We start from the raw sequence: 25,812 nt of genomic DNA on the forward strand, positions 1-25,812 counted from the left end.
ATATACGAAGACCAAAATATTCAAGTACAACTAGGGATGGCAACCTATGAGTATTTCATGCTTTGGAAGTGCTGTAGCTCTGTGGTGCAGCACATGGCTCTTTGTTCAAAATGTACTGGGTTCAATCCCAGGCACCTCCAGGTTCAGCTGGGAAATATTCCTGTCTGAAACTCTGGAGAGCTGCTTCCAGTCAGTATAGACAGTATTAAGTAAGAGACAGTATTAAGCAACTTGGGTCTCCACCTGATGTTGGACTACAGCTCCCGTCATCCCTAGCTAGCAGGACCAGTGGTCAAGGATGATGGGAACTGTAGTCCAAAAACAGCTGGAGACCCAAGTCTGGGAAACCTTGAGCTAGAGGAACCACAATCTGAATTGCTTTAAGGCAGGTTCCCATGTTAATCACCCTTTCTTTTCTGTTGAAATAGTTAGGGTTTAGATATTATGCTCATAGTCCACTTATGGCAAGCAGTAGATGCTCAGCATGGTGGTGCCGTTAGCATAATGCCCAGCGTGACCTGGGTTTGAATCCATTCTCAGTCCTTAGGCTTTCTGAAGAAACCTGAGCCATTCACTGCCCCTTGGGCTAACATCCGAACAGGGCTATTGTGAAGATACCATGGGACAAGGGGGAAGATCCTTGAGCTCCTTGGAGCAACATTGGAATATTGATAAATTTAATACTGATATGCTTTGTGTGAAGTCTTCAATGCCAAACAACTGGGCAAAGAAAGAAAAAAACATTTTATGCAGCTGAATTCTTCACGTTCCATTTTTTGCAGGTTGTGGGATTTTATCCTCCTGAATTGCAAATTATTTATAATAAAAGGTTGCGGGATTTTATCCTCCTGAATTGCAAAAAAACAACAACCCATTTAAGTGCTAGGTTTTTCTTCATGTGGATCAACATGTCTACGCTTGGTGTTTTGAGTGCTATTGACATTATTTTAAAACACTTTTTGTGTTTAATGTGCTAGGATAACTTGTTTGTTCTGAAGGCATCCTTTCTGTACATCTTGAGCTGAGTGGGCTAAGGAGAGAATCTTTGGAGGAGAGATGTCCTTTCACAGGCAGTTTCTCTTTCTTCCCAAGAGTAGTAAAGGTGTCATGATGTTTGCTATAAGGTGCCAGAAAAGATGAAGAGGTTGCGAAAGTGAGAGCTCTTGAGAGGTGCTTCTGATCAAGGTAAATTAGAATGTATTGAAAAGATCACGAATAAGTGTCACTCCCTGCTGCATTGTACATCACTACAGTATAAATAGGCATTTTCTTTTCTCCTTTTTTAAAAAAAAAAACGAATTCTTTATTATTTTTATTAAACACTATAAACAACAAACGTAACCACAGAGTTATTTCAGTTACAAGCTTGTACAAAGCAAAGCAAAAAGCAAAACAAAGGAATTTATCCACCAATGTAATATTGCGAGCACTCAGTTCCCATGCATGTGAAGTATTGTCTCATCCCAAGAGTCCTGTGCCTCATGCATTACCCCTCTTTCAGTGAGCCCCCCCCCAAAAGTGTCACAGTTACTGATTGTCCTATCAAGATGCTGGTGGGCACAATAAAGAAATCTTTACAAAACTGTCCATTTCTTTCCCCTTAAAATATGCAACATCTAAACCAGGAATGTGGTGCCTCAGCCAAGTGTGGCCCTCCATTTCTCTTTGCCTGGCCTCCAGGACTCTCCACAGGCCACGCCCCTCGCTGGTCTTGTGTCACATCTGCCTTTTGTGGTATTGCCTGCCTGGAATGTGTCCTTGATCTCTGATGGACACTTCCTGCTTGTGTGGATGGGGGGGGGTAGAAAATAGCCTACTGTACAAAGCACTTTTTTTTCATTCATTGCTGACCCTGCACACGTCTAGCATGTGTCCCTAAGGGGTCTGAACAGACAAACTACAGAACACTTTCCAAAGTATATAAGGTAAAGGTAAAGGGACCCCTGACCGTTAGGTCCAGTCGTGACCGACTCTGGGGTTGTGGCGCTCATCTCGCTTTATTGGCCGAGGGAGCCGGCGTACAGCTTCCGGGTCATGTGGCCAGCATGACTAAGCCACATCTGGCGAACCAGAGCAGCACACAGAAACACCGTTTACCTTCCCGCCAGAGCGGTACCTATTTATCTACTTGCACTTTGACGTGCTTTCGAACTGCTAGGTTGGCAGGAGCAGGGACCGAGCAACGGGAGCTCACCCCGTCACGGGGATTCGAACCACCAACCTTCTGATCGGCAAGTCCTAGGCTCTGTGGTTTAATCCACAGTGCCAACCACATCCCTCTACCAAAGTATATAGATAAGGAGAAATTTGCATCAAAGTGCAAATGAATTTTCATGAATATTTTTTTAAAAGGCAGTTAATAAACTGAGGTGGAAATTTGGGGACATGAACTTAAGATGGCGAAAATGAGCAGCTGAGAGAAACCAGAACTGACACATTCAGCCATCCCTATAATGGAGCCAAGTTCTTCCTAGTGAGGAGCAAGAGGGAAGCTCCCCGCAGCTGCTATTTCTCCAAATGGGGTCAGGCTCATCTTCCTCTCAGTTTGAGCAGCTCTAAAATCCTCTGTCCATGTGAGATGATTACGCGTGTATCATTTTACATAAATAATAATAATAAAAATAAGCTTGTAAGGGTTTGGATCGTGAGTAGGGCTCTGCCTTCTTGTTGTTAGCTGAGTTTAGTACGTAAGGGTAGTTTCATGATCAGTCTTTTTGTGAGCATCAAAACCGTTTCATCTTAAATAGGCAGTCAAGAAAAAACGGAGTGTGTTTGGTGCAGATGCTTCCTTGGTTGGTATGCGCCGCTTTCCCTGCATTCATGTGCCTACAGCTAAACATGCGTCACTTACAGTAGCAGATGTGCCCTCTCTTGGTTGTGCCCCAGTTTGAATGCTTTGCTGTTAGCATAAGATGGGAGCATTGTCTTTAAAATGAAAAGGAGGAGGAAAAGCTGTTTTTCTTCATATGCAAACATATAGATTTAATTAAAACTCTGATGATAGATCCACTAAGTTTTATTGAACTGAGTGGCTGTTGGGGAAATTAAAAAGGGGGGGCGGGTTCCTAGACTAGAGGTTACGCTCACAGAAACCCAAAAGAAAAGGATGTAGGCTCCAAGTGAAAAGATGAGCCTTCAGTGAAATAGAAATGAGCATAGGACGGCGTCAAAAATAAGGAGGCTGCAAGCAAGCACATCCAAAGCAATGTGTTTATACATGACCAGATTACACATGTCGACAGTTCACCAGTCAAAGGATATCAGCAATCTTAATACAGTGGTACAGTACCTCGGGTTACAGACGCTTCAGGTTACAGACTCTGCTAACCCTGAAATAGTACCTCAGATTAAGAACCTTACCTCAGGATGAGAACAGAAATTGCATGTCGGCGGCCTGGCGGCAGCAGGAAACCCCATTAACTAAAGTGGTACCTCAGGTTAAGAACAGTTTCAGGTTAAGAACGGAACTCCAGAACGAATTAAGTTCTTAACCCAAGGTACCACTGTAGTTGCAACTCAATGTCATCATCCTGAACCAATCAACATCATTTGACTCTTCAGATCAGCCCTTATCATAATATTGCGTGATTACATATAAACATTTTTCAGTGTCTTTCTTTATTAAGACTTTGACTAATTTTCCTGTTCATTAAAAGTCTTCCATCAGTCTACAAAACAATTCAAGATTAATCGCAGTTGCCATGCCTAGCTGATTCTCTTTTCATGCATTCAATGGCCTCCATAGATTCTAACAGTTTATTCTTTTCAGTGCTTATTCACTATGTACAGGAGCTAAAAGCAGCTGGTTCTGTGCTGTAAAAGGCTTGTACAGGTCCCTTTAGTTTAGCTAGACAATAGACTCAAAAGAAAACAGAATAATCAAAAGACAGTTTTATAAAATTATTATTTTCTCCAAAATGGCAGCCTAAGTTATATCTGTAACTAACATAGTTGCAAAACAAAACACTTTTCTGAGGTGGGTGAGGGAAAAAGAGCTGTACATTACATTGGGAGTCTCACTTCGAAGCAGAGGGCTAGGCTTCTCAATCCAACACTGTGTTTAATATTGCAGCATGTTCAGTAGTATCCCAAGTAAAAGTAGCCCTGTCGTGGTTAGTTTGCAAGGTACCTGATGTACAAACTGAGGACTTGGAAACCCTGGGGAAATTACGTTTCCTTGGGTCCCTGCCATTGCAATGCTCAAGGTACCAAGTTTGGATTGGGGGAAATGGAGCTTGCTTTGTAGTGGAGTTGAATCAGATAATTATCAATTTCATCACTAGCCTCTATCAGACATAAGGCATGGTTTCTCTCTCCTTGCAGATGGCCTTCCTATTTGTTGTCTTACCTGAGGATATTAATGTTAACCTGCTTGATAATGTAGCACTATTAAAACATCATTCCTCCCTCTTGCTCACACCAGCTGAAGAACATTGACGATTTTTAACATGGTGTGCTTAGTTTTTGCTGAATAAAATGTGCTTTAAGCAAGGGATTAATCTCCTCTTTTTTTCTAGTTTTGTTGTTATTCGGCCTGTGATTAATTTGTTTAATTCTCAGAACCATCAAGGGACACATGGCGGGTAGAATTGAAAGATTTAAAATAGCTATATTTCCTTCTCTCTCCCCACCCCCCACCAGCAACATTCAGCACATTCTGACACTTACCTAAGTGCCAAATTCAATAGAAAGCAATTAACTATGATCTGAAGCTTGACATAAAGAGGCTGAGTAATTCAGAAGCTTGAACAGGCAAATGTTGTTATAAGTGGCTGCTATTGTGTGTCTGTGTTACAACATGCTACCTACCATTTAATGCTTGTTTGTCCATTGTTCACGTGGGTTAAAAAGCATGTTTCATCACAGTGACTGAAGGTGTCACAGGCAGTTTGAGTGGCCTACTTTAGAGAGAACCAGCTATCATCATCATCATCATCATCATCATCATCATCTCTTCATCAGAGAATCACAAGAATACACAACACTATTAAAAAAGTCATAGATCCTTTAATCATCCAAAGGCCCGAGAGAAAAAGAATGTTTTTGTCCGGTGCCCAAAGATATGTAATGAAGGTGCCAGCTGAGCCTCCCTGGGGAGAACATTTCACAAACATGGAGCTACCACAGAAAAGGCCCATTTTCATGTTGTCATCCTCTGGCCCTCTTATGGAGGGGGTACATAAAGAAGTGTCTCAAATGATGATCTTGGGGTCCGGGTCAGTTCCTGTACCTGATGAACTGGCAAAACTTGGCTTTATTTTTCCTGTGTCAAAGACCCAGTTTGACACCCGCCTCACACACAGGCTGGGAGCATCAGTGACGCCCCTCTGGAGGCTTCACCCGGGGCAAAAAACCCAGCTAGCCTCCTGTAGCTATGGCACTGTCTGGATGTACCATTACAAAGTTAATCTTCTACTCCAGTCTTTATTTTTTATGGGGTCCTCAAAAGTTTGTAGGGTTATCTGTTCAAAGGCCAGTTAAACTCTTTGAATAAGAGGGAGAAAAGGAGCCTTGGAAGTTGCCTATCAAGTGTTTGTCCTTGATGCTAAACTAGGTAGACATATAGCTTACCTGGTCAAACTTTCTCCCATTGTGGCAAGAGGCATTATATGATGAAGCTATTTAAATTCTAGTATCCATTATGAGATTTGCGTGTCTACAGAGATTTGCATGTCTCATGTTATGCAAATTGTGTCCTCTGGACAGCAATAATGCAAGAATATTAGGGAAGCATCACAGAACAACTAATGAAGTTGTGTGCTGTGTCGAGGGTCTGGTATTAATCCAGCACTAATGAACTATTATTCGTCAATGACATGGCACAGAATACACCCATCCACTAAAAATCCCACCACTCTGGGGGCTGATGGGATGAGTCCAGCAACAGTTGTAGAGGAACTGCATTGGCTGCCAATTACAAGAGAGCGAACATTTGAGCTTCCTGAGATACCCTCTTCTCCCATGCATGAAAAAGTAGGTTTAGCGTACTTGGTTAGTTAAATTTGCAGACATTAGCATATGAAGAAAAACATTGGGTTGGATCCCAAGGAGAGGGCCTGATCCAAAGTTTCTGCTCATGTAAGGACTTTTTTTGTGAGTGGAATGGATAATTCACTGGTTTCAGCTCTTGTCTTTTGGATCCATCCGACTCATTCTGAAGCACTCATCCTTTTGTTTTTAAATGATCCATATTAGCAGGCACCATCCTGGAGAGGCATTTTCTGGTGGGTAAAATAGAAGGGGAAATCATCTCATCTAAGATTGTGTCTGCCACCTACGGTTTCTATTAAAAAAACCACACAACCCAAATACTTAAATTAAAAACAATAATTAACACTGGTTGTTTGGTCACTCCAAAGAGTTTATTATTATTATTTTTAAAAAAAGAATATTTATTAAATTTTCCAATTTTTTAAACAAACAAACAAAAACAGAACAAACAAAAACATTAAAAAAGACATAAAGTTCATAAATCATACTTTTAAATAACAAATTTCTCAGACCTCCTCATACTTCTCCTCCTTGTATCCCAATTAAGGTTATTTGTTCAGCAAATCCTTCATTTAAAGCATTACAGCTTATAACATTACCTTATTTTTCAAACCCTTTCCCCCCCCCATCTATGTTCCTTTATATCATTACAGCTAGAAACCCCTCAATTTCAATCCAACACCATTTAACTTTCCTTAGTTTTCAAAGAGTTTTTTTATTATTATTCAAGTAATCTAGCCATTCAATACATTGAATTTAAGATGGGGTACCTGCAGCTCTGCAGAAGATGCTTGTCTAGAACTCCCATTGTTACTGGCCATTGACCATGCTCTCTGGGGCTGATGGGAGTGTCAGACTAGGACCTCACTGGGTGATCTTGTGCCAGTCTCTCAAGCTAACCTACCTCACAAGGTTATTATGAGGATAAAATTAGGGAGATGGAGAGATGCATGTACTCCACCTTGAGACCCTTGGAGGAAAGATGGGATAAAAATGTAGAAACAAACAAACAAATTACATCTGGAGAACTAGAGGTTCACCATCCCTGAATTAAATGTTGCAGCACTTTCTTAGATCTCTGGGCCAAAGTGATTATACCCTCCTTGCATCATTTCCAGCATGGCATGATTAGGAGGAATGTTATACCGTAATTCTTCCTTCTTTTAACACCTACTTATCGGAGCAGCTGAGTATATAATTGTGCTATGGTCTGTGGAATTAAGTACTGCTAAGAGTGACATGTGTCGTTTTTTTCTTTTTTCTTTTTCTTTTTTGGTCTTTTGCTTCTGCTTTGAATTTGTCATGGGCTTGTGGCATAATTAATTACGCCAAGCAGCCCTGCTTATTTAGTCCTTTCCCAAACTCTGGAGTGTCCAGCGATATAAGAGAGCCATGTAAGCACATAATCCATTTCATGCTCATTTCGCTTCATCGGAAGATATGTTTATTCAAAGATTAGGAGCTGCTATAAGAGAGAAGTCCTTTTCATTGCCGGGGGAGGGGGTGGAGGGAGTGTCCCTGCATACAACCCCAGATGCTAGTCTTTTAAATGCCCAGAATGTGCTTATCTGTTATTGGGTGGTTTCCCTCCCCAGGGGTTGGTTTAGATATAATGCTAAACCATAGTTTGGCGTTACAAATAATAAGGCCAGGAAAAAAGAGAAATGCCAGAAAAAAGGGAAATTCATCACACACACATGCACCACCAGTTTGCATATACAAATTAAAACTATCTGGATAGCTCAGTTGGTTAGAGCATGGTGCTGATAATGTCAAGGTTGCTTGTTCGATCCCCATAAGGGACAGCTGCATATTCCTGCATTGCAGGGGGTTGGACTAGATGATCCTCCAGGTCCCTTCCAACTGCCATATGTACGGAAAATCCTGGGCAAGCGGAAAAGGCGGCTGGGAATTTCAATTCCCATGGTAAATGTCTGGGGAAACCCGAACGTATGGCAACCCATGTTAAAAGGGTTTTTTTGCCGCTTTTTTAAAAGGGAAGCAGTTGGTGGCTTCCCGCGCCCCTCAGTTCCCAGCAAAGCATGTCCCCTGGTCGTCCTGCTTTTTTTGTGTCACATTCGTCCCGTGGTTCGTCTTCTGCATTGGACGATTTCCCCACCCCCACTCTGAGGCACTCCACCTGCATCTGTGTCCCAGGACACTCTGCTCTGATATAGAATTTTCTCATCTGGCTTGCCCAATAGCACAAAGTGTGGAAAGCCATCCTCAAGTTGCTGTACCTTTTCTTCCAGCAAGGCAACCAGCTTGCAATTGCTGCAGGTGTAGCTTTGCTTATTCTCAGTCAGGAAGACAGAAATGGCACAGATGTTGCAGTTCAATGCAGCAGCTCCCTTTCTGTTCATGTCTCTTGGTCTTGTGTACTCTGTGAGACATCACTCCAGGCACTCCCTTCAAGCTCCTCTCCCTCGCAACACCTCTGTTTACAATTCATGGCTGTGAGAGCTTAGCTGTTCCTGTTAAATCTGTAAGCCCCCTTGGGTCCCATATCTGTTACTCGCTTCTTCAGAAAACAATAGACCCTCCTGCTCCTTCCTTTCTGTACATGGGAGACGAAGAACGTTTTTGAGCTCAGAGGGCCAGGTCCTTTTCAAGATCCACATTGCAGGCTAGATTTGACTCGGTTGCTATTGTGCTCATGTCATCCTTGTGGGTTTCTCATAGGCATTTGGTTGGCCATTGGGAAAACAGAACTCTAGACAGAGTGGGCCCTTGGTCTCATGTTCTCATGTTCTGTTCTCGTGTTCTTAACTAACTTAGCCTTGATTCCAACCTACTGCATTATCTATCCTCACTCACCCCAATAAAATCCTCATGAAAACTAAGGTTTGGTTTTGCAACCTTTACGTGGATTTTTTCAAAAGGTATCTTCCCCCTCCCCAGTTTTAACGTGTAGAAAATATTGGAACATATTTGGAACATTGCAGAAAGGGCTCTCTTGTGTTGCTCTGATTTTAATAATTAAATATGGATTATTCTACAACTTTTTATTTTCATATGGGAAAGAATGCAAGACCTTAAAAAATCTGGGGAATGTGAGAGAAAGGGAGAGGGAGAGGGAGGGGGAGAGAATCTCTCTTGTATGCAAACATATCTGAAGAGGGCAGCAGATTTTTGAAACTAGGACTTTATGACCGCTTATAAAACATATTTTGCACACCTCATTCTATTTGAAAGTGAGCGTGCTGGTAATGGTTGTTTGAGAGCACTTTGCATCAACATCTTCCATTTTCAAACACTCAGCCTTTTAAGCCATTCTCCTTTGGGGCTGGAATGTTATGTGCTTGGTCTTTTAGTTCATTTTGCACAAAATCCTGTTAGTTGTTAATGAATTTTAGAGACTGTGGAGAAAACATATCCTTCTTAGAAAAGAAAGTGTTTTCTCCTAATGCAAATATGGCAGAAGTTCAAATGCTGAAATTAAACTCTGCCTGAAATCTTTCTGGGCATTTTATTTTCCCTTTTCATTGAAAAAAGAGCCCTTTGCACTGTAAAACATTCAGAAACGAGTTAACATAGGAAGCAGCATTATATCTAGTTAGATTATTGGCCTGTCTCGCTCTGCATTTTTGTTTGCATGCAAAGCAAGAGCTCCATCATTGAAAACAAAGATAACTCTGCTGGATCAGGCCAGTGGCCCATCCATAGCTGTCAACTTACAGATTTGAAAATAAGGGACCAGCAGCCTCAAAAATAAGGGATCAGCAGCCAAAATAAGGGATTTTCCAAGCACAGGTATGTTCAGCTTCTGAGCCCCTCCAAGCCAAAGGCAGAAAGCCCAGCCAGCAGCCAAACAAAGCCTCAAGCGGTGGTTCCCACAGCGCAGCAACCCAGCAAAGGGGATGCAGCAAGGAAAACCACCGTCACCTCTCCACTGGGAAGCGCTGAGCAAAGGCGAGTCCCCAGGCAACACGGCCGATTTGATCAGCACAAGGCATGCAAGCTCCACCCCCCAGTTGTTCTTAGACTCCTTATTGGGTGAGCAACGCACCCAAGCAACACAGATGGAGCCTCCCTCCTCCCTGGCCGGCAGGGAGGGAGCTAGAGGAGCTGCTTTCTTTGAAACCTGGGAAATTTAAGGGACATCATCAATAAGGGACAGCAGCGGGACACAGAGCTGGGATAAGGGACTTTCCCGCCAAATAAGGGACAGTTGACAGCTATGGGCCCATCTCAACCTGCAATCTTTTCTCTTGGTGGCCAACCAGATGCCTGTGAGACGTCTGAAAGCAGGACCATACAATAGCACACTTGTAATTCCATTCCTTTCCCATATGGTGAGGGGGACTCATTTGCCACACCCTCCTCCCCCACAAGGGAGGCAGCCTCATGGGGGCAATTTTCCCTTCCCTCTTCCTTCTTCACATTAAGACACTCACCTTCCCTATTTTCCAGTGTGGGCTCTGCTAGTTGCCTTCATTAAGTAGGAATTTTTGGGGTGACACTAATAGACACGTATCACTTCTTTCTCGCCTTCCTCACACTGTTGGGTGTTGTCTGCTTGACTGGCGTTTTGTTTGAATTTGGTTAATTGGCATTTGGCTCAGGTGGTTGAGTGGATTTTGGAAAATATCTGACGAATATCAGAGCCAGAGTAGTTTTGGGCCAGTTGGGTGCATTGGGGTGAATGTTGGCCCATGGGGCCATGGTGTGCATGTTGGGTTCATATATTGAAGGAGCAGGCAGTAAGGGTCAGAGGAGTTTCCTCAGGCCTTCCTGCATGATCACAGCATGCGGCTCACAGCTGGCTCAGGATTGATGGGAAATCTTCCCGTCAATGCACCTCAGCTCCCAGACCTCATTGGTTTTGGTTAATTTGGTTGAATTGACCGGCAGATTCTATGTTGTTGTTGTTTAGTCGTTTAGTCGTGTCCGACTCTTTGTGACCCCATGGACCAGAGCACGCCAGGCACTTCTGTCTTCCACTGCCTCCCGCAGTTTGGTTAAACTCATGCTGGTAGCTTCGAGAACACTATCCAACCATCTCATCCTCTGTTGTCCCCTTCTCCTTGTGCCCTCCATCTTTCCCAACATCAGGGTCTTTTCCAGGGAGTCTTCTCTTCTCATGAGGTGGCCAAAGTATTGGAGTCTCAGCTTCAGGATCTGTCCTTCCGGTGAGCACTCAGGGCTGATTTCCTTAAGAATGGATAGGTTTGATCTTCTTCCAGTCCATGGGACTCTCAAGAGTCTCCTCCAGCACCATAATTCAAAAGTATCAATTCTTTGGCAATCAGCCTTCTTTATGGTCCAGCTCTCACTTCCATACATCACTACTGGGAAAACCATAGCTTTAACTATACGGACCTTTGTTGGCAAGGTGATGTCTCTGCTATTTAAGATGTCTAGGTTTGTCATTGCTTTTATCCCAATTCTATAGTTGTTATGTTTTAATAAATATACCAATCTTTCTTGTCTCGTGTGTGTTGCTGGCAATCTGTGCTTTCCAACAACTGGTAATGCAGAAGCATTATTCCCTCCAACTGTGGAGGCACAGCACAGCCATCATAACTGGTAGCCATGGATCTCTTTCTCCCCTGTGAATTTTTCCAGTCCTCTTTGAAAGCAATCCAAGTGGATGGCCATCACTACCTCTTGTGGGAGCAAATTCTGCAGTGTGTTGTGTGAAGAAGTACTTTCTTTTGTGTTCTCTGAATCTTCCGACATTTTACTTCATTGGGTGTCAACAAGCTCTGTCATGCCCCCTCTTACTCAAAGCTGTAACCTTTTCTTGAAGAAGCGTTTCTCCATCCTCTTGATCATTTTGGTTTATCTTTTCTGAACTTCTTCCAACTCGACAATATCCTTTTTGAGGTAAGGTTGCCAGAACTGTATACAGTACAGTGGTACCTTGGGTTAAGTACTTAATTCGTTCCAGAGGTCAGTTCATAACCTGAAACTGTTTTTAACCTGAAGCACCAGTTTAGTTAATGGGGCCTCCTGCTGCCGCTGCGCCGCCAGAGCACAATTTCTGTTCTCATCCTGAAGCAAAGTTCTTAACCTGAAGCACTATTTCTGAGTTAGCGGAGTCTGTAACCTGAAGCGTATGTAACCCGAGGTACCACTGTACTCCAAGTGTGGTCACACCATAGATCTTTATAATGGCATTATGGTACTGTCAGGCCCCCCCCATTCCTTTCCTAATGATTCCTAATATGGAATTTGCCTTTTTCAAAGCTGCATCACAAAGGGTTGGCATCTTCCTATAGCTGTCCACTATGACCCCAAGGTCTCATCCCTGGTCAGTCACTGGCAGCTCAGGTCCCATGATGATGCTGAGCAGTTTAATATCATCAGCAAATGTGGCCACATCACTGTGCACCCCAACTAGTTATTATATAAACAACTTAAAAGGGTTTGGTTGAATCTGTCCTTTTTCTTATATATTTATGGATGAACGTTTTAGGTTCCTGTTTTATTGCTGTTATTATATTTGGTTTTAATATTTCTTTTCTTACTTTGTTAAGTTGCTTTGAGACAGTATCATGTAAAAAGCAACAAGTAAGCGTAATAAACAAGATGAATAAGAACTGAAATACTTAAAATTAAATTAGGTCATGGCAAGTGTAAGAACATCACTATCTTGAACTGAGGTTTAAGTCACCATTTAGGAAAGGTTATGTCTTCCACTTGCGTTGATGTTGTGTGAATTTTGCATGTTTTCAGAGGATGTAAGATCAAATTTACAAATTTGTAAACTGTGAATGCAATAACGGGCTGGACAAAAGGGAGGCATTGTTTCATGAATGGTTGATGGTGAGCTTAATTTAGAGTTTGCTTCTCATTCGTAAACCAAACATTTTTGAAGGCACATTGCAACCTTAACTTGAATGTCAGCAGTTGCATCAGATGATAGGCCTGGCAAAACACTGGTGTGATAATGACAAACTCTGGATGTGTGGGGAGGTGCTTTTTTGGACCTCCCATGTCCTTTCAGAAGATAAATGTTGTGCATCCATATCCTTGATACTGCAGGAGGCTTTTCATGTTGTGTAGGAAATCTAAACAAAAAGGAGTGGGGAGAATAAGGCAAATGGCATTTTGGTTTCAGACAGATATAAAGCATCCTGTTGCCATGATCACACACATTCCTGAATTCATTTCATCTGTGTGAAGGTCTGTTTTGAAGCAGGTGGTGAAGCTCAGAGAAGGTCTATATTATTTCTTTCTGTTATGGATAGGTTGGTGAAAATCCTAACACAGACTTGCGTGTACACATGCATTGCCTCCATGTGAAAAGTTTTGAATATACTCATCTTGAATTTTCTGCACTCTAATGCACATCTGCTCTGGTGTATATTATTGTAAGATTCAAAATAAGTCCACAAAGACACCCCTTCTCTAATACAATGGTACCTCTGGTTACATACTTAATTCATTCCAGAGGTCCTTTCTTAACCTGAAACTGTTCTTAACCTGAAGCACCACTTTAGCTAATGGGGCCTCCTGCTGCTGCCGCACTGCTGCTGCGCAATTTCTGTTCTCATCCTGAAGCAAAGTTCTTAACCCGACTACTATTTCTGGGTTAGTGGAGTCTGTAACCTGAAGCGTATGTAACCTGAAGTGTATGTAACCCGAGGTACCACTGTACAGAGATTAACTGAGTTGTTTTTAATGCTTATTTACTTTATGGCAGCCTCATAACCTGATTTGCTCAGGAGTATCAGAAACCAAAATATCAGTGCAGTTTTGAAAGATTCAATCAGTCATCTTGATTCAAAATGGCATCCAATTGCATCCAAATATAGACTAAAACCTGTTCATTGATCTCAGGAGCCATCATGCAAACTGTGGTTACAATATTATTATTTACAGTATTTCTCCATGGACCTCAAGGTGGCATACATGGTTCCCCCCCCTCCTATCTTCAGATATCATAAGAGGTATCCAAATGCTCAGCAAAGGAAAGGACAACTTCCCAAAATATATAGAGAGATTAGTGGGCCCCTGGGACCTTTTTAATGTGGGTGGGATATAAAACTTTTGGGGTAGGTTATAGGATCACGCGTTGGCACTTTGAAACATCATGTTGAGGAAAGGAACTTGTCTGCATTATTTATTAAAAAATAAATCTTTCATCAGATCCAATATTATATAGCTTAGTTGGTACAGCAGGAGACTGAATCTCAGGGTCATGGGTTAGACCCCACATTGGGCGAATGATTCCTGCATTGCAGGAGGTTGGACTAGATGACTCTCGTGGTCCCTTCCAACTCAACCATTCTATTATTACGATTCTATATTGGTTTGTTTGGGGATTATGGGCTTAACTTTTAAAACCTGACTGGTCCATGGCTGAAACTGGAAGGAGATAGATTGATTGACGATCCTAAAACTTTTTGTTGGTTGCCAGTAATATAGCCAAAGGGGGATATATTAGATAACTGGAAAAGAAGATGAGCAGATTAAGACATGATCCTGGGAGACAAAGGAATTTACATCAGGCTAGAGCGCAGGTGGCGCTGTGGGTAAAAGCCTCAGCGCCTAGGGCTTGCCGATCGAAAGGTCGGCGGTTCGAATCCCCGCGGCGGGGTGCGCTCCCGCTGCTCGGTCCCAGCGCCTGCCAACCTAGCAGTTCGAAAGCACCCCCGGGTGCAAGTAGATAAATAGGGACTGCTTACCAGCGGGAAGGTAAACGGTGTTCCATGTGCTGCGCTGGCTCGCCAGATGCAGCTTGTCACGCTGGCCTCTTGAGTGAGATGGGTGCACAACCCCAGAGTCTGTCAAGACTGGCCCGTACGGGCAGGGGTACCTTTACCTTTACCTTTAGAGGGCATAAGATTTGGCAGGTTGGACATGAGTCATCAGCATTAGCGCCTATATCTAGATAGGGATGGCTGTGAAGATTTAATTGTAAGGGTGAGCAAGCAGAGCAGAACACCCTGACCTTGCCAGATCTTATTTTCCTAATGATACATGACCCCGGGGAATCCAGGGAGCCATGATGATCCATATAGATTTTAAACACTCTTAGAACTTCATAATCTCTGGCAAGTGCTATGACCTGCCCTTTTTCTTTTCTTTTCTTGTTCCTTAATTTGTTAAAGCCTCAGAGCTAATGACCATCCCATTGTGTTTATAGTAGGGATTGGGGAACTTGTTGCCCTGTAGCTCTCCCATCAGCCCTAACCAGCAGGGACAATGGTCAGAGTACAACCACATCTGGAGAGTGACAGGTTTCCCCATCCCTGGGTAGTGGGAATCTGCTTTCTCCAGTGGTTTCTTAAAGTGTTAAATGTGGATGAGTGATCTACTCACTGGACTACTACTGCTGGAGAGTAATTGGAGAAAAAAATTAGGATGGTCTCCTGAGGAATAAGGAAGGTTGGTGATTCGAATCCCTGCGACGGGGTGAGCTCCCGTTGCTCGGTCTCTGCTCCTGCCAACCTAGCAGTTCAAAAGCACAAAGTGCAAGTAGATAAATAGGTACCGCTCCGGCGGGAAAGTAAACGGCATTTCCGTGCGCTGCTCTGGTTCGCCAGAAGCGGCTTAGTCATGCTGGCCACATGACCCGGAAGCTGTACGCCGGCTCCCTCGGCCAATAAAGCGAGATGAGCGCCACAACCCCAGAGTCGGCCACAACTGGACCTAATGGTCAGGGGTCCCTTTACCTTTTTAGACAGACTTTGATGGAAATGCTCATGGTGGCAGTATTCCTATAAGTGTATTTGGGTTTATGCTGGAATTGGAATGGAACTCAGAGCTTTACAGTAAAATCGTTTAAAAAAACAGCTAACTATGACATGAGTATAGATATCTGCTAGAGAAAAAGGGCATTGTGCTGAAAGCACCACAGAAAAGGATTCATTTGTATCTTCTTCCATTCCATCTCCTCAACTGGCAGTGGCCAAATTACTGGAAGACATGAAATTCATTGGTAATATGGGTCACGATGTTCACCATCACGCATACGCTTGTGTAGAAGCTGTTCAGCCGTGCTTTCTTTTGTATGCACTGTGTACTGTCACATTACAAGACAGCTGGGTTCTTCATCAGTGACTTTCTGTGTTCTTTGCATTGTCACCTGCCATACTGTTTGAACCATTAAGTAAATGTCTTCCAAAAAGGCTCATGCCCTGGGGATCTATGAAAGAGCAGCCTGAGTCATAAAAAATGCCAGTTTTGCTTTTTCATAATAGATGTACCTGGCATAAAGGCATATTTAGATCAACCAGCTACACATAATTTCCTTATCGGAGCACGACACACTTGTTTGGTTTATCCCAGAGCAAGACAAGAGCACAGAAGGGGACTTTGGGCAAAATCCTTCTGAATGCCCCTCCCCCATTTTAACTGCTGCGTTGTTGTGTTGTTGCTTAAATATATTACCTTCTTTTCTCTTCCCTCATGTTGCCTTCACATTCAACTGTGTGCCTCTGAGTTTACAGGAACAGTACAGTGGTACCTCGGGTTACATACGCTTCAGGTTACAGACTCCGCTAACCCAGAAATATTACCTCAGGTTAAGAACTTTGCTTCAGGATGAGAACAGAAATCGTGCTCTGGAAGCGCGGCAGCAGCAGGAGGCTCCATTAGCTAAAGTGGTGCTTCAGGTTAAGAACAGTTTCAGGTTAAGAACGGACCTTCGGAACGAATTAAGTAATTAATCTGAGGTACCACTGTAGTTTGAAGTAGGGTTGTGCACCAGACTTGGCCAAGGGCCAAATCAAATTGTCTGGATATAGGGATGGAGTGGGGAATATGGGTGTCACTCAGATTGTGAGGGTTGCTATGGGTTGGGTAGAGCATTAAGCTGATGTTGGGAGGGGAAAGAACAAAAGGCCAAGGAACCCAGTTGATTGTTGGCCATGAACACTGTGCTGACACCATGGCTTTCATGGCCAAGCTATCTTCCAAGCTGCGACCCAGCAATAGTTTCGAAAAGTCCAACATTGCTGGTGCAGAGCATCCAAACTATTGTACCCTCCAATACTCCAATGACAACAATGGGAACGCACTTCTAGCATCCAACCAAGGGCCACTGACATGCTTCTCTACTGCATCATTACATGTTGCAGAAGCCTTATTCTGTCTGTTGCCTGACATCTTATTTTATCCTTCTATTGCCCTCTACACTATTTTTAAAACCAAAGGGATGTGTGTGTTCTTTGGACTAAAGATATGCTAAGAAAACACAATTGCTCTACAGTAAAAACAGTTCAAAATATACCTCATCAGCAGTGGTATGTAAAATGGCAGGCTATGTACTGCCTTTCAGTGTTGATGCATCTACCATTTGTAGAAATGTGCTCTGGTTACTAGATACACCCCTTCGCACACTCACATAGCCAATGTGTGATTTAAATGCCAGAGACTGGAGTGCTGCTTAACCATGAAGAGTATGGAGTAAATTATACTCAAGAGGAGACCTGCTGATATTAATGGACCTAAGTTAACAATGTCCATTAATTTCGGTGGTTTGAGTAGGACTAGCATTGGATGCAACCCATTGTGTCCACTTCAGGGCACCTCATTTTAAGAAGTACTTTGGGGCATGTCCAGAGCAAGAAGGACAGTGGTGAGGGTTCTGGAAGCCAAGTTCCTATAATGAACAGTTGAAAGATCTGGGCAACAGAGAATTAAGGGGAGACTATCAGAAGGTCGCGAGGGTGACTATGAGGGATGCGGGTGGCGCTGTGGGTTAAACCACAGAGCCTAGGACTTGCCAATCAGAAGGTCGGCAGTTCGAATCCCCGCGACAGGGTGAGCTCCTGTTACTCGGTCCCTGCTCCTGCCAACCTAGCAGTTCAAAAGCACGTCAAAGTGCAAGTAGATAAATAGGTACCGCTCCGGCAGGAAGGTAAACGGCGTTTCCGTGCACTGCTCTGGTTCGCCAGAAGCGGCTTAGTCATGCTGGCCACATGACCCGGAAGCTGTACGCCAACTCCCTCGGCCAATAAAGCGAGATGAGCGCTGCAACCCCAGAGTCGGCCACAACTGGACCTAATGGTCAGGGGTCCCTTTACCTATCAGAAGGTCGGCGGTTCGAATCCCTGCGACGGGGTGAGCTCCCGTTGTTCTGTCCCAGCTCCTGCTAACCTAGCAGTTTGACAGCATGCCAAAAAGTGCAAGTAGATAAATAGGTACTACTCCAGCAGGAAGGTAAACTGTGTTTCTGTGTGCTTCTCCGGTTTTGCCAGAAGCGGCTTAGTCATGCTGGCCACATGACCCGGAAAAACTGTCTGCGGACAAACGCCAGCTCCCTTGGCCTGCAAAGCAAGATGAGCACCGCAACCCAGAGTCGTCTTTGACTGGACTTAACTGTCAGGGGTCCTTTACCTTATCACAATAGTATTCAAATAGCTACAAAAATGGATATGTTGCTTCAGAAGGCAGGGCTAGAACTTGTGGGTGGAAATTGTAGGAAAGCAGATTTTGCTAAATATTCTTCTAATAAGCATATTTTTGTATGCAACTTTGAGAAATGTGCACATTTTTACAAAGCCATTTCTCCTAACACAATACATTTTTGTATTTTATTTTCTACTAATATATTCCTTTTCATTTTTGTAAACTTGTTTTTGGGAAACATCACAAAATTTGGATAACTGCGAATTCCAAAGGATAACTGTATTTCAGGTCACATATTGTTTTGGAAAGTGTGGATGCGGTTGGTTCACTTTTAAAATACATTTCCCCTCATCCATAACTCTAAGCAGGACTTAGTTGGATACAGCTCTAGCTTCATAGCAGCTCAGTGTTGTAGCCAATGCCAGGCCTATTCAAAGTGCGTGAAAAGCAAAAGTAGGTACGTAATAGAGGCAGCTATTTACAAGGAACAGGGACCAGAAAATAAAAATAGTTGGACTTTTTGCATTTTCAGTATCAGCCCTTGCCTTTGTGACATGGTTTGTGCGTCGAAATCCCCCAGGCCACCCCAAATAACTCATACTTCACACATCAATTTTTGTTTAAGGTTTTTGGCATGAATTTGGCCAACTTTATTTAAATACACACACATGTGAGTGGTTGCTTAGGCATTGGTTACGACTATCTGTCCTTGCTGCTGGGACGGAACTGACTTCCGGATTCCAGCGGAAGCCAGTGAGGGAAACAATTTTGGAAAGAAAATGAAGCTGGGCCTCAGTCCCTCACTTCTCACCCTCATGCTCCTGGTGGCTTGCACGGCCCAAGTCCGATGCCAGGGACAAAGACTGAAAGAATGGCAAGCCCCTGGATTCCTTTAATGGAATTCCCTTTCTGCACCACCATTGGAGGGGTAGGCGCTTACCCCTCCACCAACCAATTTGAACCAATGCCTAACCGCCAACCTTACAAGTTGTGATGCTTTGCTATGCAGTAGGCAAAAACCAAATGGCAACAGCCAATCAGCCAAATGGACAAAATTCCTACCAGGCCCCTGCCCCAAGGCAGACGACCCCATGACAGGCATAGCAAGGTCAGAGGACAACGAACCCCCCCTTTTCAGGGAGGGTGGGTGGGTGAGCCGGTGCACGCAGCCCAAGAGAAGGCCCCAGGCTGCGAGCCCTGTATTTAAGACCTCTGACCCCTCCCACACTTTAGCAACATAACATTCTCCCCAGCAACACTCCTTGCCCAATCACAGCATGTGGCCAATTTGCCCAACAACAGTGGGGTGGCCTTTAGGCCCCCATCGCAACACGTGCTCTCTGTTATGGAGAACATGCTTTACAGAACATTGTTTAAATATATCCCGGAGAAACAGAAGAGAGGGGTGGAGGGGGAACCCAGCAGTAAACATTTTCCTCTGTTTCGTTTCACACCTCTGCTAATTTTCAGTAATGGTAGGAAATAGTAAGAGATGATTTCATTGTAATGGCATGCTAGATTTATTTCCCTCCATAAAGCCAGAAACGTGATGCCTCTAGTACACAGCCCGTGTCTGGATAATCATAAAAGGAAATGGTAATTATAGAAATGATGCCTGATCTTGAAAGTGCATGGCTGGCCTGGCCTGGCCCGATCTCTTCACTGTTGCTTTGCCACGACACAGAGCACTTTGCGAAGCGAACGGAGAATCTAAAATAGCAACAACGACGAAAGGCAAAACGTGTCCAAGGGACTGGGGTGGGGAAGCCACATTTAGAGGCTAGAAAAACAAGGGAAGACATGGTCTGGAAGACATTTGTGTCTGTTTAAATAGCTATTTGAGAGAGAGAGAGAGAGAGAGAGGGATGGAGGGAAAGAAAGAAAGAAAGAAAGAAAGAAAGAAAGAAAGAAAGATTAAATTCCAGGAGGCGTTGGAACAGAATTTTCATTTTATAATTTTAACTGATTTTTTAAATTTATTTTCAGTGTATTGAGGATTTTTGCACGCTGCTTGGAGAGGATAATAATTAAGTCAAGAAATTGTCAAAATAAATCATAATATAGTTAGTTAAATAGAAGGGTTGGAGTGTATGTATTCTTGAGTTTTATGCTATACTTTCTGCCTTCCATCTTGGAGCTGAGCATCAGCTCATGTCCAGGGCAGACCTGTGCATAGTGCATTGCAATGCTAGAATCTTGGGGCAAGTATATTTTATTTTATTTATGTTATCTGTTATACTTAACAGTCGCTTGTCATCAGAAGGCCTCTAAGCGACTTACAGCAAAACACACACACACACACACACACACACACACACACACACACAAGATACCATAAAGCAAGGGGGAGGGGGGCCATACCATACATCAATACATCATCTAACATAACATTTGTGGGGAAACCAACATGGCACATCCACCATATAAATGACAAGAACATTAACTATATACAGTGGTACCTTGGTTCTCAAACTTAATCCATTCCGGAAGTCTGTTCCAAAACCAAAGCGTTCCAAAACCAAGGCACACTTTCCTATAGAAAGTAATGCAAACTGGATTAATCCATTCCAGACTTTTAAAAACAACCCCTAAAACACTAATTTGACATGAATTTTACTATCTAATGAGACCATTGAGCCATAAAATGAAAGCAATAAACAATGTACTTCAGTCACACAATCAATCAATCAGCAGCTGAACAGCGTTCCACACAGTCACAAAAACAAAACAAAAAAGAGGCACAAAAACGCAAAATAAATAGCAAAAACAGACAGACCCCATCGTATCACTCAAAACGGAAGTGTGGCACTCAGATCAGAAGCGTAACACTCAAAACGGAGCATGTTCGGCTTCTGAAAAAAGCTTGCAAACCCGAACACTTACTTCCGGGTTTGCAATGTTTGGGGTCAAAGTTGTTTTAGTACCAAGGCGTTTGAGAACCAAGGTACCACTGTAGTTAGTTCCTAGGCCAAGAGCAATGACTTGAAAAGGGAACTATTTCTCACAGAGGTGAGTGGGGGGAGAAGTCACTGTGGGCCTGTAGGCCTAGGAGTAAGTAAGGCTTCATGTCTGCTGTAGTTTTAAATAATACTGTTCGTGTTTAGTTCACCTGAAGTCCCTGGAGTCTGCTTCTGAGAAAGGCACAGCACATGGAGTTACCAAATGCAGGAACCACAGAGACCTGGCAAGCCTTGATTGTGGCCCTATAAAAGGAAATCACTTAAGCCCCAAGTCTTAATTGGGGCCTGCCTCAGATTGAGGTTCCCAACTCCTAGATTGGGAAATTGTATACGATTGTGCCTATAAAACAGATGTGTGTGTTGCCTTTGTGGGTATGGCGTACTCATGTAACGGGAAGCCAAAACTGGCTGCAGCTTCTCTGTTGTTTGTGTTGTTCAACTCATGGCCCTGTAGGACAAGTCAAGAGAACTGTTTCCCCATGTTCTTAGCCATGGGATATGGCACTTAATTTCACATTATATGCAATATAAAAGATGTGCACCAGTACACAAGGTGTGAAATGATATCATTCCATTTTGTGTTCTTTCCTTAAAAGAACATAGGCTTTTATATTCCATCAAGATGAAAACAGTGAGCTGAAGCTGCAATGAGGCAGCAAAGTATGCTACCTCTTTCTTTCTTTTTATTCCTAATCAAGTGCTCCTGTTGCTGTTTGAACCTAGGCCTTGATGACTGCCTTCAACAATACATAAAGAACTTTGAGAGGGAAAAGATCAATGGAGAACAGCTGTTACACATTACTCATCAGGAACTTGAAGAGCTGGGAGTCACTCGAATCGGTCACCAAGAACTCATCCTGGAAGCAGTGGATCTGCTCTGTGCTTTGGTAAGTGGACCTATTTACTTGGAACACTCTCCATGTTGATCTCTGTGTATCTTTCAAACCAAAGTAAGCAGATAAAGTCATAACGATGCTTCTGAAATTCTTACTGTCAGAATTTTGGAGCTTCTATTGTGGTCCATGGGGTGCCTCAGGGGCCCAGATCTCAGTCCTTGGAGGAAATAAATAAAAAAATTAAAAAAATTAGAAACTTAGCAAAACGCTTACCCAAGAGATCAAGGCTCAAGGTGCAGCATAATCTCATAAAACCAAGGTCAACCATGGGGAATCAGGTCCAGTCACATCCATAAATGACCCTAAAGTTAGATGAGGCAAGGGGTGTAGCATGGGGGGATGACAGGGCAGCTGTAGCTCCTGGCACACAATTTTTAGGGGTCATGAACCAGGCACCCCACGCAGGGATCCCCATTCTGTCCTGCCTGCCGCTGGGGGTCTCGGCCCCAGAGCCTGGCCTGACCTTGTCACCACGTCCCCCCCCCCCGCTGAATGGCTGCCAAGCCAGCATTGTGGGGATTCACCCACTAAGGGCCACATTGTCCCTGTTCATCCTCCTTGATCTCTCATCAGCTATACGAACCACTGACCATGGTATTGTTCTAGAGAGGGTGTCTGAGTTGGGCGTGGGTGGCACTGCTTGGTTTTTGTTGCAGTCCTGTTTGAATGGCCATCTTCACAGGCTGATGCTTGGGGCGTTTTCTTCAGCCCTGTGGAGCTTTCAGGGTGGTGTGACACAGGGTTCTATTTCGTCCCCCATGCTGTTTAATGTCTGTATGGAACTGCTGAGTAGTGTCATCCAGAGTTTTGGAGTGACCTGCCAGCACCATGCTGATGTCACACAGCTGTATTTTCCCTTTACATCAGTAGCTGTGGCAGTGGGGGCTTGGTCTTGGTGATGGATAGGAGGAGAGCTTAAAGCAGAAGAATGAGGTGCTCTTAGTGGGTCTCTCCCTAGCATGTTCTGGCATGTTCAATTAATCACCTCTTTTGTCCAGCTGGCTGCCCCTTCCTTCCTAGCTTTTCTCAACCCCGGCCACCTCATGGCCTCCACGGCTGGCATCAACACTCATTTCTGGCGAGATCTTGCCAGAAATCATCGCCAATGTCGGCACTGATGTGGGCGCAGTGATGGCAGGGTGTGGTTGCATTTTGCCTCGAGCGGCAAAATAGAACACTCCAGCCCTGATAGCAGGTTGGACAATTTGTGCACTTGGCTTTCTAAGCTGTATGGCAACAGCTCTTTAGGATCTCTAGCAGAGATTATGTTCCCCATCAACTGCTACCACCTTCTCTTTTCTTTTTAAGTGGAAATGCCAGGGACATGCTAGGGAACCACCCACTGCCAGCACCACTGTATTATCTGGATTAAGCTCTCATCCAGTTCTTTACCAAGGTCAGACGCCCACTGCCACAGCTGCAGATGTAATGGAGAAATAGAGCCGTGCTGCATTAGTACATTTTTGAGAGCTGACTCCAAAATTCTGGACGGCGCCACTCAGTGGTTTCATGCGGGTGTTCATAGAATCATAGAAGTGCAGAGTGGTAGGGACCTGAGGGTTATCTAGTCCAACCCTCTGCAATGCTAAAGCATTGCAGCTAAAGCATACATGACAGGTGGCCATCCAACCTCTGCTTAAAAACAAACAAACTCCAAGGAAGAAGAGTCCACCACCTCTTGTGGGAGTCTGTTCCACTGTCGAACAGCTCTCCCAACTCAGACATACATTCCAGAAAAATGCTATGCTTGAGAGATCAAAGCTGCTGAAAGATCAAAGAGAATCAACAGGAGTTGTGTCTTCTGGGATAAAATGCCATTTTTCTGGTCCCCATAGTAAGAAATGCTGCCCACTGGTGCTTGGAGAGCAAGTGTTATTTCTTGGGTCAGGTTTGACCCAAGAACTCACAATTGCTGACCTCTTTGATGGACTTCCCCCTTTCTCTGCCCTGCACCATGTAATATATCATAAAGCTATGAAATACCATTGAAACTATGAAATGCCTTTGGAGTAGAACTTAAGATTCTGCTCATGAAAACTCCATAATCTTTCTCTCTGTGTATATTTATGAGCCAAAAGAGCAATTGGCAGCTCTTATCAAAGAGTTGCTCTTTCTAGATGACTTTGACCTTGTAGCTCACTCCAAGTAAAGGCTAGAGATAATGATATCTCATTTGCTTCTGTCTTTCCAAGCTCTGACTTGACAATTAGCATGGGGGGGGGCAGTGCAGTGTAATGGCAAACATAAAACCTTATTATGAACTAGGTGCCAGTTTTACTAAATAGTGAAATGAAAAATACATTGACAAGACCTGGTGTTTTGTTTTTGTATTTTTGTTCTGCAACGCGCTGCATGCAGACATTCAATCCTTTAACACAATCTGTAATGCACTGTGTACATTTGCTTTTGTTATGATTATTGTCATTATTTCCCCATGAACTTGTGCTGGTGTAATAGGAAGCTGGGACATGGGTGGCGCTGTGGGTTAAACCACAGAGCCTAGGACTTGCCGATCAGAAGGTCGGCGGTTCGAATCCCCGCGACGGGGTAAGCTCCCGTTGCTCGGTCCCTGCTCCTGCCAACCTAGCAGTTTGAAAGCACGTCAAAGTGCAAGTAGATAAATAGGTACCGCTCCGGCAGGAAGGTAAATGGCGTTTCCATGCGCTGCTCTGGTTCACCAGAAGTGGCTTAGTCATGCTGGCCACATGACCCGGAAGCTGTATGCTGGCTCCCTCGGCCAATAAAGCGAGATGAGCGCCGCAACCCCAGAGTCGGCCACGACTGGACCTAATGGTCAGGGGTCCCTTTACCTTTAATAGGAAGCTAGTACCATTTGATAAGGATTTGCAAAAAAGGACCATAACTCAGTGGTAGAAAATAAGAGCATAAGAAGGGTCTGCTGAATCAGACCAATGGTCCATCTAGTCTAGCATACTGTTCTCACAGTTGCCAACCAGATGCCTATGGGAAACCCACAAATGAGACTTGAGCACAATAGCAATCTGCCCACCTGCAAGCCCTTCAACTGGTATTCAGAGGTGCACTGTCTCTGGCTGTGGAGAAAGAATAGCTATTGTGGCTAGTAGCCACTGATACCCTTATCCTCAATGAATTTATCTAAAACACTTTTAAAGCATTCCAAGTTGATGATCATCACTGGCTCCTGTAGGACTGAATTCCATAGTTTCACTTTACATTGCGTGAAGTATGAACTTGCTACAGGTAGGTAGCTGTGTTGGTCTGTCGTAGTTGAAACAAAATAAAAAAAATCCTTCCAGTAGCACTTTAAAGTAAAGGTAAAGGGGACCCCTGACCATTAGGTCCAGTCGTGGCCGACTCTGGGGTTGCGGCGCTCATCTCACTTTATTGGCCGAGGGAGCCGGTATACAGCTTCCGGGTCATGTGGCCAGCATGACTAAGCCGCTTCTGGCGAACCAGAGCAGCGCACGGAAATGCCGTTTACCTTCCCGCTGGAAGGTAAATAGATACCTATTTATCTACTTGCACTTTGACAGTAGCACCTTAGAGACCAACTAAGTTTGTTATTGGTATGAGCTTTCGTGTGCATGCACACTTCTTCAGATAGGATTTTTTTTTTATTTTGTATTATTTTGCATTTGCTATGACTCTTCTAGCCTTCAGTTTTATTTGGATGGCTT

The 25,812-nt window shown here is 43.8% G+C and overlaps 1 protein-coding gene across 5 annotated transcripts in view; it reads left to right on the forward strand.

Annotated features, from left to right (window-relative positions):
* LOC128406792 (connector enhancer of kinase suppressor of ras 2-like) overlaps positions 1–25,812 on the forward strand; it is a 310,922-nt gene that overhangs the window by 80,012 nt on the left and 205,098 nt on the right. For 2 of the 5 annotated variants that reach the window (XM_053374478.1, XM_053374480.1), the window contains exons 1-2: positions 19,462–19,772; positions 21,981–22,144. In XM_053374478.1, the coding sequence (XP_053230453.1) occupies positions 19,643–19,772; positions 21,981–22,144 (294 nt within the window). In that variant the 5' untranslated portion in view covers positions 19,462–19,642. Of the gene's footprint in view, positions 1–19,461; positions 19,773–21,980; positions 22,145–25,812 lie in introns of those variants that run through there. The other 3 variants (XM_053374481.1, XM_053374479.1, XM_053374477.1) reach the window with 2 other exon arrangements.

The sequence above is a fragment of the Podarcis raffonei genome, chromosome Z, assembly GCF_027172205.1.
Source record: "Podarcis raffonei isolate rPodRaf1 chromosome Z, rPodRaf1.pri, whole genome shotgun sequence".
NCBI lineage: Eukaryota > Metazoa > Chordata > Lepidosauria > Squamata > Lacertidae > Podarcis > Podarcis raffonei.